The sequence below is a fragment of the Bactrocera tryoni genome, chromosome 5 (genome assembly GCF_016617805.1).
Source record: "Bactrocera tryoni isolate S06 chromosome 5, CSIRO_BtryS06_freeze2, whole genome shotgun sequence".
Classification (NCBI taxonomy): domain Eukaryota; kingdom Metazoa; phylum Arthropoda; class Insecta; order Diptera; family Tephritidae; genus Bactrocera; species Bactrocera tryoni.
In genome coordinates this window covers 65,821,178-65,836,387 of record NC_052503.1, presented here as the reverse complement: position 1 = coordinate 65,836,387, position 15,210 = coordinate 65,821,178, and the positions used below count along the sequence as shown (strand labels likewise).

At 36.9% G+C, this 15,210-nt stretch overlaps 1 protein-coding gene across 1 annotated transcript; it reads left to right on the top strand.

The window, feature by feature from the left end:
* Positions 1–870: 870 nt before the first annotated feature.
* LOC120779086 lies at positions 871–8,491 on the top strand. The gene is made up of 4 exons (XM_040111237.1): positions 871–1,037; positions 4,066–5,907; positions 6,211–6,331; positions 6,908–8,491. The coding sequence occupies exons 1-4, from the start codon at positions 871–873 to the stop codon at positions 8,489–8,491; spliced, it is 3,714 nt and encodes a 1,237-aa protein (XP_039967171.1).
* Positions 8,492–15,210: the final 6,719 nt, after the last annotated feature.

Sequence of the window (15,210 nt, the reverse complement as noted above, 5' to 3'; positions counted from 1 at the left end):
TAAAATTAAAAAGGGTGTATGCGGGCAAGTAGTAGACTAAGTAGAGGACTGAGTAAAGGTGCGAGTAGAAGATCGAGTAGTGAAACGAGTGGAGAAGTGTGTATTAAAGCGAATAGGGGACTATCGAGTGGAGACACGGGTGGTGAAGCAAGTAAAGAAGCAAGTAGATGAGCGACTAGTGAAAATCGCTGCGACTTAAACGCCAGAGCTACATATATATATTTGTATTTGTATATATGTATGCGTAAGGATCCCCAAGGAGCGCACGGAAAATAAGAAAAATTGCAATTTTTCCGCATTTCCAGATATAATATACTCGAAGAGACCAAATCAAGTGCGCGGTGACAAGTCGCAACGCATTGCAGACATAACCCAAAACCTGAACTCACAGCCGACTTACCTCTACATGCATTCCCCTCTGAATGGAGTCAGCTTATAAGCACATTAGTTAAAGACTATCAACGCTTGTCTGCAATTGCTGCTGGCTTATGTTTATGAATTGCTGACGTCGACAACGTTGACATTTGCTGCAACATTTATGCAACAACAATAATAACAAAATATTAGCAGAGAAAGAAGCTCAAGTAGAACTATAGCATAAGCGCAGACTGCTGACAGACAACGAAGTGTGAATTGCTTTGGCGCGTGCTGCGCCGGCTCTCGAGTGTGTGAGTGGGCAGCAGTAGCTGTCTGATTGCCTGAAATAATTCAAAGTCAAGTAGCGCCAAGTGTTGCCTGAGTATGTGTCTAATTTTTTATATAATATAACTTCTTTTCATATTTATTTTCTTCTACTTTCTTTTCTCAGCACAGCGATTCTACACGTCTGCATAGCCTAACGCAACCAAGTAGCTCACCGTTTTCGTTATAATGTTGCACTCACCACCTAAATGTATGCAACAAATTGCAATTCTAATTATAACGTTTGCCGTCTACGTGGCGGGCATACGTAACACCGGTAGCACGGGCGATGGTAACGGGAAAACGCAAATGGCGAGTGGCGGTGGCAATGTGGGTGCAATCGCTGATTATGAGAGGTAAGTGTTTGTTGTATGTGTGTATATGCAATGAGACGTGATGAGCGCATAATGAGTAATGACAAAAGTTGCATTTTGAAGAATTTATTGTTGATGTTTAATGCTGATTAAGGTTCAGGAAACTTTTGGGTTGAATTTGGAGTTGCAAATAGTAGTTGTTGAAAGCAGGGAAAGAAATTGAAGAAACATCGGAAGACACCGGCTAACGTTTGACACAGAACTTATAAAACAAAAATAAAAATATGATTTATATCTGCTAAAATTATAATACTTTTAATTAATATTATATAACTATAACAAGTTCGAGTATACCCCAACACTTTATACTCTCCCAAGGCTGCAAGGAGCAGGTGTTGGCAAATATTTATATTAAGGAATGCTGCGTTGGAATTCAACATTCATTATTCGATGAAATCGTGAAAAGATTACAATTATATTAGGTGTATTATTAAATAGATTGAATGACATATTACACAGCTCTACAAAAACAAATTTTTTTTGTTGCCCTGAATGTCTCAGCAAGTTTTCATGCTTTCAAGTGTCCAGATCACGATTTTATTCATGAAAATATGGAATGTGCTCTTTTTTTAAGATAACTGCATATATAATATATTGTTGAATATTGACATGGAGGTAATACAAATTTATTATTCCATTCATGATTAGGATTTTCGTACTTAAAACATCACGTATTCTTCACCCTCAGGCTTCGATAAGGAGCTAAAAAAAATTTGGCGAAAGTTCAATAGTTTTACTAAAAGTTAAATCTGAAGATAGTATCTAGGATTACAGTCTAGAATTTGTTATATTTTATTCAATAAAAATCTCTCTCAATGATTCCACTAAATACCCAGATATTAGTACAGTATACCAATGGGTGCAAATAAGTTGGTGAAACCACTTCAAGGTACTTTTTAAAAATGAACTTAATACATTATCAAGTTAGGAATGGTAAAACAATTTGTTAAAGCGTTGAATGTGAAAAAGCATATTGTTTTAGTGACATTTGTAAACAGCCTCCGAACTAAGTATGGCAAAGTTAAAAGGTGGAATATTTAATGGTCTCAAATACGGTAAATAATGAAAGACACAGATTATATGAAGGCTGTAACCGTTCCGGAAACTGAAGTTGACAGACTGGAGCCATATGTAGGATAAGGCTTCTTTATTAAGTTAAACTATATCCGTAATCATTCCTGATAAGTTTTAATTTTTAAAATTATAGCAAGGAATAAAGAAAGCGAGTAGAGCGAGAACTAGAGAGAGAACTAGAGTCTTAAAGTGATGGAAGAAAGGGATCAATGTGTAGATTACTGCTAGTTCTTATAAAGAGATTGCCGACTGCGTTGACGTTTTATTGAAATATAAAATATATTTTCGACATTTACCTTTCTGCTAACTTCGATGAATCCTTATTTTTAAAACAAAACTAATCTTAAAAATATTTCAGTTATTTTGTTTCATGTCATCTGATTTTTTAAGTAAAGTGAAAATAAAGATTCAGCGGACAGAAAACAGAGCAAATCTTACCAAACCCTTGATAATTTCATGAACTATGGTGAACCAATGGACATATTATACATATAAACCGAATATCATCAATTTTTGACTTGGAATAGCGTATCCCAAAATAGTACTTAACTAGATTACCCGTCCACGTTTTATTGTGGTTGAAACATAGATAGTACTACTAATACCACCTATATGATTTCTATTAGTTAGATTATAACTATTAGTTGAGGAGATATAGCATTTAGGTGAAGCAATTTGCGTTAGTTTACAAAAAAATTTATCAAAAGAAATTGCGTGTGTTAATAAAGCATATGTTTTTTGGAGAAAAGTAAAGTTTAATTTGGACTGTGCCTAGTGGACTGCATATTATGAAACAGTTCTCAAGCGTGGAAAGACAAAAAAATCGGCTGCTAGATTATGGCATCAGTCGTTTGGAATGCACGCGGTATATCATTCATCGAACTCATCATTCCCAATATTTAGCAATTTTATTATTTTTTAGGTATGATCAGTTTCAAATTGTACGCATAAACTTCATCGTTACCGTTTAAATAATGCATTGCTCTGTGCAATGCTTCAAAAAGATTTCTGTATATCTCAAATTATAATACACCTTTTTATCAATACTCCAATTATTCTGCTATATTTTTATGCCGGATATCGCGTTTGCTTTGTTATGAATGCATTTGCGTCCTTCACACGTAATCTAGCAAAGTATCGGCAATGCCTTGACGACAAAAATGTCTGGTTCAGGAGCACAATCATTATAACCCATATACTAAGCATGCATGGATATGTAATTTTTTACTTATTTCTTTCGATTTTTGAACTACTAAAGTTTTCTATTTTTTCTCATTATCAGATAGTAAAGTTTATATCTCGCTTCCAACTACTTGAAAAAATATCTTGTTCCTTAGATTTTGTAGGAAATTGAATGCTCTACAAAAAAGGTCTATTATGATACGGCAAAATTGGACTCCTTAGTGACCGTCTGTCTCTCCGAAACAAATTCATTATTAACCAAACCACGAATTCGAATAAAACAATGAACATTACCTTGATTTTTAAGTGACTTTTGCGTTGTTTTTTGGTTTCAGCTCACCAAAATCATGCGAACGGACTCACGCGAGATGTAGAGGGCTATTGCCATCTCTCTAGTGCATTGATTGCATGACGATTTTCAAGCACCATATGCTTCACTTTTTTAATATTTTAATCTCTTGAAGAGGTTGAAGGTCGTCCAGAAAGAGGCATGTCTTTGAAGGATTTGTGCCACTACTACATACATTTACATAAATTTTTTTAAATATTACAATATATAGAATGAGAGATTCGGTCAACCCGTAGAAGTTCAAGTGTATTTTTAATTTTGTAATAAAAACTATTAGTTCAGCACCAAAGCACTACAAAATTATTATTTAAAGCAGAACTTATTTTTTTCAATACTATAATGGTTATTTTTAAGTCAATAAAACTTTATTAATCTTCCAAATTATTATCCACACTCCACTTCCAGTTATTCGGCACCCTACAATGAAGACTTTCGACCTTCTCAACTGTTATCCGAGGTAACAGAGGTATTATCAACTGCCACCGACAAGATTGAGCGTCGCCAATCCAACACTGATAACACCAACTTTCGACCCTCACAAATAATCTCGTTTACGCCCTCCGACGCACAATCAACACTCAAGCAATATCCGCCCAGTTATCTCGAACCCAACTATCATGCACAGCATATAAGTAAAGGTGGACCTTATGGTTTGGCCACTTACAATAAAGACGATAAGCAATTCGCATTTCCACGTGAAACAGAGCAGGCGCCTTTTGCCGCCGCGTTAGTCAGTAACAATGCGAATATCGAAAAGTATCTTTACAGCGGCTCCAAACAACAACAAACGACCACGCAGCAAACGCTTGTGCCCGCGCAATTACACACTACACCCATACTGATCTATCGTGACCCTTACACTAATAAGATCAACACCAGCCAAAGACAGCAACAACAGCAGAACTATCGGCCACCGCCACCAGAGCCGTTATATCAACAAGCGCAATATGCCGAGGCGAGCCGACCGCAGGAGTACACCGTACAATCTATGTTGGTTGTGGGTGCCGAGCACTCCTCGCCCATATACAATCAACAGCGACCACAATTTGCCTTAGAGGGTGGCGAAAATAAACGACCAGGATATGTATTCGACGAGCAAGTGAGGCCGTCTTACAATCGGCCGGTGTATACTGGCAATCGTTATGAAGTTGGCATAACCTCACCGCCGACCAGCGTCGATTACAATCGACGTGATGGCGAAACACAAACCGAACGTCCGTTCGAGGGTAAATTGGGTGTATCGCCAAGTGAGGCTACAAAGATTTCCTACGATTCGCATGATTACCCACCGCCCAGTTACTACAAACAGCAAACATCGAATTTCCAATCACCGCAACGACAAGACAACCCACCAAATTACCAACAGCAATCAGCATATGTAACGGAGACGACCCCAATAGCGACAGCCATTAAGACGGGCAGACCAGAGTTGACGTCTTCTAATTATGCAAACAAGTTTGGTAATTATTTGCAGGGTGGCAAGGGTGGTGATGGCGGCTATTACAAGCGCCCACCGCCACATTACAGCAATGACATCTTGTATGTAACGCCAGCGCCACCAACAGCACCCGCTCGTCCATTACCACCTGTACGACAGGGTGCAACGTACTACCCGCAAGGCAATGAGCCGATAAGACGTCCACCAACCTACGACAACAATTACAATCAGTATCAATTGGGCGAAATACCGCCACCACAAACATTTCAGTCCGCTTTGAGTAGTGGACAAAGACCACCACAGCCCTACCCATCCGGACCAAATTACCAGCAGCCACAGAGCTTGCCGCCTTCACAGAACTTCCCACCTTCACAGAGCTATGCACCTTCCGAAAACTATGCACCTTCGCAGAGCTACCCACCTCCTCAGCAATACCCGCCACCACCAAGCTATCGTCCACCACCACCGCAGTTTCAGCGTCCGCAACAGCCTTCAGCTGGCGGTGCTGGTATGGGCGGTTTGGCCACCCTGGCCTCATTCTTCACCGGCACCCAACAGTATGCACCACAGTTCACTAATCTGCTCTTGGGCGGCAATGGTGGTGGTGGGGGACTGTTACATGCATTAACTGGTACCAGGCCGCTCGGTGGAGGTGGACGTCCACCGAACATGCAACTCATAAAAGCTTTGGAGAATATTGCACGCAATGATGACTTGGAATGTGTGCCGAAGGTGCTGTGCAATATGATTGCTAGTCAAACACAACGAGGACAATTGCCCGGCTTCGTCACGTCGCCGGCAATAACGAAGTAAGTAAATATATGTACATATATATGAAGAGGTAGAAGACACGAGAGTTGTAGAGACATATGCAGGTATTACAGCATACTTGTAAGAAAATTGTGCCTGTGGTAAGAGTAATTCAATTTTAATGTTACGGGGTATTAACACTAATGCTGTGCAGTGATTGCTTTTGAATTCAAAGCTTACCGGAGTCCGAATTGAACTACCCGACATATTGTTCTTCATTTAAAATTTACATTAAATTGCTGGATTTTCTCGCCTACCATAAATTTCTGTACTTAATGAAACTTCTTGTCTTCTACTCGCAGCTTCCTTGCCGGTTTTCCTGCTCAATCACCTGCGCTCATTTATGGACGTGCCGCTTTGCTGGGCATCAGCGGTGGTGAGCGCAGTTGTACGCAGACCTATGCGAAGTGTCCGAAGAATGAGGTAAGTTCGATGTAATATTGGGGTTTTTCAAAGGTTCCCACACACATATTTTGTGAAGGGATGCTTAATCTATCAGCCTATTAGGCAAAATTAAGCTTTGCCTGACATTTTGATGGGTTCAGGACGCAATTTTTGCAATACTGTATCCAAGTTTTTATTCCAAAATTGGCTACAAATCCCACTTCTAAGATGAGGATCAACTCGAATTTCGTAAAATAGTATACTTGAGACATACCAAACAGACTGAAGACAAAATTATTACTAGCAGTATTTCGGCACCCACATATGAATTTCGCAATAACTGACTGTCTTCAGAAGTCTAACTGAAAATAGAAGTTTAAGAAAATAAATGACTAACTAAAAGTCTACTGAAAAGTCAGTTGATAGTGGTAAAACGGTTACGAACACCCTAGATATGAAGTGAAAGAAAACAAAATATTCAATGCAATAACATCCATTAGCTCCGGTTCTATAGCACCAACCAGAGACATGACCCTTTCGGCAAGCCAAAATATACCCAAACATACATTATTTTTCTCAGATATTAAGTACTTATTATTTCCAATTCCCCTCTAGTACGAGATTCTCTATTACCTGAACAATCATCGCGGTGGTTTCTTCAAATTCTTCAGCGAAGCGGAAGAGCAAAAACCCAGCGTTGCGCAGCAAACTCAAAGCTCAAGTAGTTCGGGTGGGACCTCACTTTTCAGCCTGCTGTCAGCACTAACAGGCGCCGACCCACCCGTAACCACAACAACACCACGTCCCACACCACCACCAACCGTCGCCAGCTTTGATATTACACAAGGCATTGGCAATTTCTTCAGTAACATACTTTCCGAATATATAAGCGGTGTGGAATATCAGCGTAGAAGCAGTCGTGCTAAGCGCGCCATTAGGTTTGAGGACGAAAACCAGAAAACTGTAGAAGTACGCTTAAAATTTCCAACAGATGTTGGCTCGGAAGACTTTCATGATGAAGAGGATGATGAGGATACGCAAGATGGTGTCGACTTTGACGACGATGAGCATACGAATGAAGCAAATGAGAGCGCGGAGTATGGTGATACGCAAGGACGCGTGGTGTTCAAAAGTGGCGAACACGAAACACATTTCTTTCCAGAATATGAAGCACGTGAAATTGACGAGCGTCTGAAAGATATATATTTGCAGGAAGTGATCAACAAGTTTAATGCGGCCAAATCAGAGAGAAAACTCAAATTTCCCGCTGAAACTGATTCCAAAGTCGAAGCAAGTGAGACATACGATGAGGCTGTGAAGGCAGACGTTGAAAATTACGGTTATGAAAACGGAAGACCCGATGGCGTCATACATTTTCGTGACGACGAGAACCCAAGCGATTCAGTGTACAACAACGTAGAGCAAACTAGACCAACGCGGCGTGGTAAAGCTGTGGTTTTCGAAAACGACAACGACAACCTCAGTTACGCGCCGTTACGTCAACCACGTGAGGAGTTTGATGTTGTTTACGAGCCCCAAAGCGGTAAACGCATCATATTTCCCGATCACTACGAGAAACACATACGCAAGGGTAAAATTTTGAACAGGCCCATATTGTATGCCTCCAACTACGAAGACTATATGCAAAATGCAGAGGCAGATCGCTTAGTGGTAGCCGATAGCCATCGGCCGGAGTATAATAGTATCGCCAATAATGCAGATAACAGCATCAACTATGAGGACAAACCCTTGGGTCCAATCTATGTAAGTGCTACTTCATCGCAACAGCAAAATACGGTCAGTAGCACCAACGTGCACGTTTACAACGATAATAGATTACACTACAATCGTGGCGCCGATACTTACACGCCATCAAGACCAACCAGCTACTATGACTCACACACTTCGTCAGCCGATTACAATAGCAATCGTTACTCGGCGGCCAACAGTTCTGCCAATCGTAAAAGACGTCCTTACTATGGTTCTTCTTCCTCGTCCTCCTCGAGTAATCAGTATGATTATCCAAATAAAAATTATGTTAGCAATAACCGTTATGGCAGTCGGTACCAGACGACACGCTATACAACAACAACCCGTTCACCACGTGGCAGCGATAATGACCACAATATTTATGTAACAAATGCTCAGGGTGTCACTACGCATTACATAACACCAGATGGTCGCAAGGTGTATTTATAAATACTAAATAGAATTAATTAGGAATTTTAAGCTTTGCTTGTTAGCTTAACCAATAAGAGGCATAATTAATTACAAATAATTACATAAATATATTATATTATAAGCAATTTGAAATTGTTTTTGTAATGTAAATAACGAAATTTTAAATAAATATAAGCTATGAATTATCTCCCAAACACTCAGGTGGGGTTGCTCTTTCTACTATGGGCTCTACTTACTACACACATAATAGTTTTGTAAAACAAGTATCTGTATAATAACACTACACTATTTATTTAACACAATAAAAAAATTTTAAAATACAAAAACAAATATTTTTTTAAATTTTTCAAATAGTACTATACCTGCATTATTGAAAAGAAATCTATATTTAGTTTAATGTGAAGAATTTACTCGCCCCTATTGATAAAACCAAGGAATAGTGAAGCTTTTTCTCAAGTCAAATTTTTCACCAACAAAATCATTCGCCACGCACAGAATGGGGTAGCAATCACTTGGTGTGAGGTCATATCATATCACAATATTGTAATATGGATGTGCACGAACCTTCCAACCAAGCTACCAGGGCTACTGGCAAGTCACTATATTGTTCTATCTGCACACAATGCGTCTCCTTTTGGCCAAAGCTGGCAGCTTCTTTGGATAACTTCTTTCAGGCGATCCAGCTGTTAATAGTACAGGCCCAAATTAAAATTTTAAAGCACAAGTAAGAATATCATAGTAGATGATCTCTTGCCAATCGCACCAAATGCATACCAAAACCTTCCTGGCCACCGTTTGCGTTGGCTCACCGCTATTTAACCAGGCTGAATTCGCTTGAAATTTTCTTAGCCATCCTCTTCTAAATTCGATCGATTTTATTGCGTTTCAGCTGCCACTCACAAAAGGAAATTTGGTCCATAAGGCTTTTTGCCTTTAAGCACCCACAAAACGAGCTCCATTCATAACAGTTTTTTAAGTAGATTGGTACCGGTTAAACACCGTATATAGCTATATAAAAAGCGCTTATTCAACGTTCGATTTCCATTGTTTTACTAGCATTTCCAACAAACGGTCTTTAAGAGCTTCTTGAATCTTTGACAGCAAAATGATAGAAACGGAATTTAATCAACAAAAATTGCGCGTGATTGGGGGTTACGGTATAATACCATAAACACTATTCACTTGCATTTTCGCCTTTACCGAAGAAAACCCAAAAATATGGCTTACTTACTCTTTATGCTCACAACACAAGCAATCAAAAATACTGTTACATATTGGTAATAACATTAATGACTTTTTCTAAACACGGCTGAATGAACTCAGTGTCGAAAAGTTCAAGAATTGTGTACCAAAATGCATCAAAATGCACACAAACTAAAGATACATTTGCAATTATTCATAGGCGCCTAAAAATATGTAGTATAGTTGGCCACTTTTCTTTCGGAGAAATTCTACTGATCGCCGTAGTATACCTTTAGGCGGTTATTTTACGATCACAGTTGTGTCGCAAAACTTAATCAGAAAATTAAATTAGATTAAATTTTTATACATATAATGTTTTCCCCATGAAATCTATTAATTAGACCTTGGCTTTGTAAACTTCATTTTTATGAAACAAAACATGAACAATAATATTTTTCCATTTAACTGCTCTGAGAGTTGACGAGCTCTCTTAAGGTACATTAAATATTTATGCATTTATTCATGTAATATGAAATCAAGAAAGTTATACATAACACACGTTTCGGTGGAGTGCTTTATTCCTCAATAATCCACTTATTTCATAATAATTTATTGAAGTTTTTAGGCTTTCGTGCTACAGATACTAAAAACGCTAAACATTCTCTTCGACTCTATAAAATTGAAACTTATTAACATGGCATTTACATATAGTATATGCACTGTAGACAAGGGCTGATCTAGAGAAGAATGTTTTGGGGGGGAACTATATAATTTTGTACTTGCAACTTCCAGTCTTTTTCCTCGCGGAGTGTCACATATGATGGAAATAACGTATAACTTTTAACTTTAGACAGGGATGCGCGCCTGACTGTGGACAGGCTAATGCCCGTCGGTGTATGTATGAATACATATATAGATAACTATATCCAACACCTAATTGAGGTGTTAAAGATATTAAAATGAAAGAATTTGTATAGTATATTATCTAAAAAATATTTGTACTTACGAATTTAAAACAACAATCGCGAAACCAAGCTTGGACTTAAAACATTATTTTGAGGCTACCATATTTGGAAGCAACATATCGGTTAAATCACCGGTCAATTTCCCAACTATTAGAGCTTCAATTAAGTTGTTAAGGCCCAAATCAAAATTCTTTGCTCTCTTACGCCTGTATATGTGTTACTTTCCTTGTTAATTTTCTCAATTTATTGGAGTTTCTTTAGCCGTGACTTGCTGGGATGTCAACCAAAATTAGACTCTAGATTTGATATTACAAGACTACATCTTTGCGATCGAATAGTGAGATGATAATAAAACTATCGAAAGTTCCATCGATTTTTTCGCAGCTTTAATTTTCTAACTTTTCTTATAATGAATTCCTAATCACCCGCGCATCGGTAAGACCTTAGGTGGAAATATTAAATATTTTATTTCAACTTGAAGATGGTTAGCTTTAAACATTTTTAAGATTACTTTCAAATTTTAATATAATATGTCATGTATTTTATATACCTAATATGTATTAATGGTATACTCTTGTAATATGTTCCTACAAAGTATAATAGTTTTGTTCACGGTCCGAGTTGTTTGTATCACCTAAAACTAATCGAGATAGATGTAGAGCTATGTATGTATAAATGATCAGGATGACGAGACGAGTTGTAATCCGGTGACCGTGCGTCTGCCTGTGCAAGCTGTAACTTGGAATCAAATTGAGATATCGCATTCAACCTCAAGCAATCAATTTCGCTCATAACACTAGATCCCATATAACTAACAAGCCTCTTGTACATGAAGGTATTACCTCGGGTTTAATCACTGAAAGTAGCAAAAGAAATGTTCGGTTGTACTCGAAATATCCATATTTAAGATATAATTGGGCCCTGAAAGATTTAGATTTTTCCTTCAAAGGTATCTGCGAAGAGGTTGAGGCCACATAAACCTAATACAAACGTTCCTCCTTTCCTACAATAAAGGAACGCCTTATATACAAGTTACTCATCTTACTTACCACAAACTATATATATGTACATAACTGTAATTCTCTGTATAATTTTTAACAGTAAAAAAAAATAGATTAAAGCGTTTAATTGTAAAACAAAGTGTGATCAAAAATGCATCACACTACTTATATGTACAAAAGGTATAGATACATTTAACCGAGATGGTTAGCTTTCGACTCTGAGTTCAAAAGGTATAGATATAACCGAGTTTTAACCAAAATTTAAATTTTTATTTCCTTTATATTTTACGCCTTTTTTTCTTTGCTTAAACTTGTGACGAAAAATTATTTTCCTTTTTAGCTGACATACAAGGTGCTTTCCAAAGCAAACAGGACTTTTTGAATCTGGCGCCCCTTGGTGGCGCCATCTATATGTCGACTGGTGCGTTAGAATCTGCTACTTTATCGATTGTCCAGTGAGAATTTCATGACATTTCTTATATTGGAAGTGAAGTTATTGCATTTTAAGTGTCAGTATGTTTGTATTATCATTGCAAAAATGAGCTTCGAACAAAAAGCCAACATTAAGTTTTGTTTTAAAATTGATAAAACTTTTACGGAAACGCTTCAATTGATGAAACAAGTTTATGGCGATGATTACCTATCCTGTAGAAGAGTGCACGGGTGGGTTCAACGTTTTCAAAGTGGTAGTGAGGACATAAATGACGATCAACATGTGGGCCAATCAAAATCCATGATCATCGGAAATTCCATCGAAACTGTGCCTGAGTTCATCAAAAATCAGCCGAAATCACTATTGTAATTCATGAAAATGGAACTGAACATCTCCAAAACATCGATTTATCGTATTTCGACATTTTGGTATGTTTTATTCTTTATGTTTTCTCCATCTTATTCCGCACAAATTGACTAACGACCAAAAATTGCTCAGAATTTAACATTCGAAGGACTTCATTGTGACCGATTATTTGACCAAAAATCACTTTTTAACCATTAACCACTCCCCGTATTCACATTATATGGCGCTGTGCGACTTCTTCCTTTTCGGAAAAATGCATTAGCCCATGAAAGGATAGCGTTATACAGACGTAGAGGCCGTTCAAAAGGCTTGCACCGGCCAACGAGCTAAAACACTCGTTCGACATGCTTTTGGACCGTGCAAAAAGCTATATTGAAGCAGAAGGAGACTATTTTGAATAAAATAAATTGATTTTGCCGAAAAAACCATTTGTTCTGTTTTTTTTAAAGTCCTGTTTACTTTGGAACGCACCTTGTATATCTACAAATTCAACTGAAAATCGATTGGTATGTGGTATATCGAGCAATTAATTTATAAATAACTTTATTTCGTAATATTTAGTACAATGGACTTAACTTAGCTTAAACATTTAACACTAAATTTTTTCATAAAAGAGTAAAATGAAAATTAATGAAATATTTACTAACTTTACTAGGTACATTTGTATAAACTTTTGTATAATATGTGTTCTCACAAGTTCTGAATTAAAGATAAAATTCTATATAACAGGCGTATAAGAGTGTTAAATGAAATTTAAAGCACTAAAGAACAGCGTAAGTACAGTGAAATAAAACCAGCGCATAAGAAAATAACAATAAATTATATTACATTAATTTTTATATACATATGTATCTTAACTTTTCAAAAAGTTGAAAAACAAATTGCAGCAAACAACTTAAAGTGAGAGTAAAGAAGCAAAGCAAGGGAAGGTAAGGGTTTTCTGAATATTTTTCTAAGATTTTACTCTCAATGGTGCTTCTGTATTTGAAGTAACGGAATATTTTTATATATTTGGATGAAGGAAAAGAAATAGACGCCCAAATTAAACCGAAGTATTCAGGTAGATGAAATTGATACTTATGTTTATGTGACATGTTCATGCCATTTTACGTATTTGAACTTAAACGTCAATTTATCAGTTTACATAAAGAAATCTAGCCAACTAGACTGCTTACGTATTATTTTAACTGACTTTGTTAGGAGCTTTTTCACAAAAGGACTTATGTATGACTTGGTTTTGGATTATGCAACACAATATGACACATGGCAACTCTATCTGCATGAAATAGCATAATATATATAAGTATAACGTTGCAACATTATCACGGCCCTAGTAAATCCATATACACTGCGACACTACCTGTACTAAACACTACAATGGAGAAGTAGTACTACCACAAATATATGTATGCATGTAAATAAATAAATATATATACTTTTGTATATCCTTTATACTATATATACGTAGCTTGCACAAAACGTATTGTTTTAAGTGGATACATGCATTTGCTTTGCATCACTGCTTATCTACTGCCTTGCTACCCACTTTCGTATGTGCACACATTTGTTTAATTTATTCGCCATAATTATTTACATTCCACTTTTGAAGACTACACATGTTGTAATGAATATATGTACAATGTACATACATATACATATGTATGCATGTAAGTATATATATTGAGCTTGTAATCGCTTCAGTGTCAGCAGCAGCAGAAACGAAGTGCAAGTGTACTCCATTAAAGCAGCAATGAGAGAACTCCTGCTGCCTCACACCTCTAAGGCAGCTAGATTTTGGAAGCATGAGGTTTGGGTCGCTGTAGAAGTGTTATGCTGACCAATGCTTGCGGCAAGCCGCTGGCCAATAGGGAAATTACACAAAATGTAAAAATATTATGACATAAACTGAAGCTTACAATTTTTTTGTGGTTGTTTGTTTGGACTCGCGTTTGTGCTGTGCATCATGCTTTCATTATCCTTATGAAAGTATAGAACTTCAGAAATAAGAACTGATGCATTTTATTAATAAAATTTTGTATTTAAATTACTACAGAAAGCTTGACCTTGCCAGAGTATAGGTAGCAAATCCGTTTCAAATTAATATTTTGTGGTTTTACCAATTTTTGTAAACGGTTCTGCTTCAGAATTCAAACCCTACAGTTCAAAATAAATTTTAACCACTCAAATACGACTGTGAAAAATATTGCCCTTTTTACAGTGTAGTCTCATATATTTCGTAAGCTGAGAGCTAGCCCTAGTGTGCGTTTTATTTTTTAATTGAATGAACTGAATTTAAAATTTTGATGATAAGGCGATAGAAGGTTCATAAAGTAAATCGAAAGATCGTACTTTCAGGCAGCAAGTTGATAACTCAGTCAAGGAAAATCCTTTCAACACAACATCACGTGCTCAGTGAGTGTTGTTCTAAAGACAACCGAAAATTATTCATGTGGCTACATGAATAGTAATTTCGAATTATCTAGAAATCGTCCCGGATGAAAAAGCTTACTAAAAGAATTTACGCTCATTTGTCTATTAGTTAAATCAAGAAACTATCATAATACACGTGTCCCAAAATTAACGCAAGATTTAAATTTCAAAATCTCTTCGCAGTTGAGGAAGTTAAAACTCTGTTCCTATCATATTTTGTATAAAATTTACGAAGCTTTCATTATTTTTGAAATATTTTGCAATAATGAAGGCAAGATGTGCTATCGTGTAACGTAACTTTTTACTAAGCCCCTTAACTACATATACCAGAGTGACATTTTCAAAAAAAAAAAAAATTTA

Excerpts from the sequence above, each read along its gene's own strand:
- LOC120779086 (XM_040111237.1), top strand. The coding sequence starts at position 871 with ATGTTGCACTCACCACCTAAATGTATGCAACAAATTGCAATTCTAATT. Across the intron at positions 1,038-4,065 it reads GCAATCGCTGATTATGAGAG|TTATTCGGCACCCTACAATG; the intron begins GTAAGTGTTTGT and ends CTCCACTTCCAG. Across the intron at positions 5,908-6,210 it reads ACGTCGCCGGCAATAACGAA|CTTCCTTGCCGGTTTTCCTG; the intron begins GTAAGTAAATAT and ends TTCTACTCGCAG.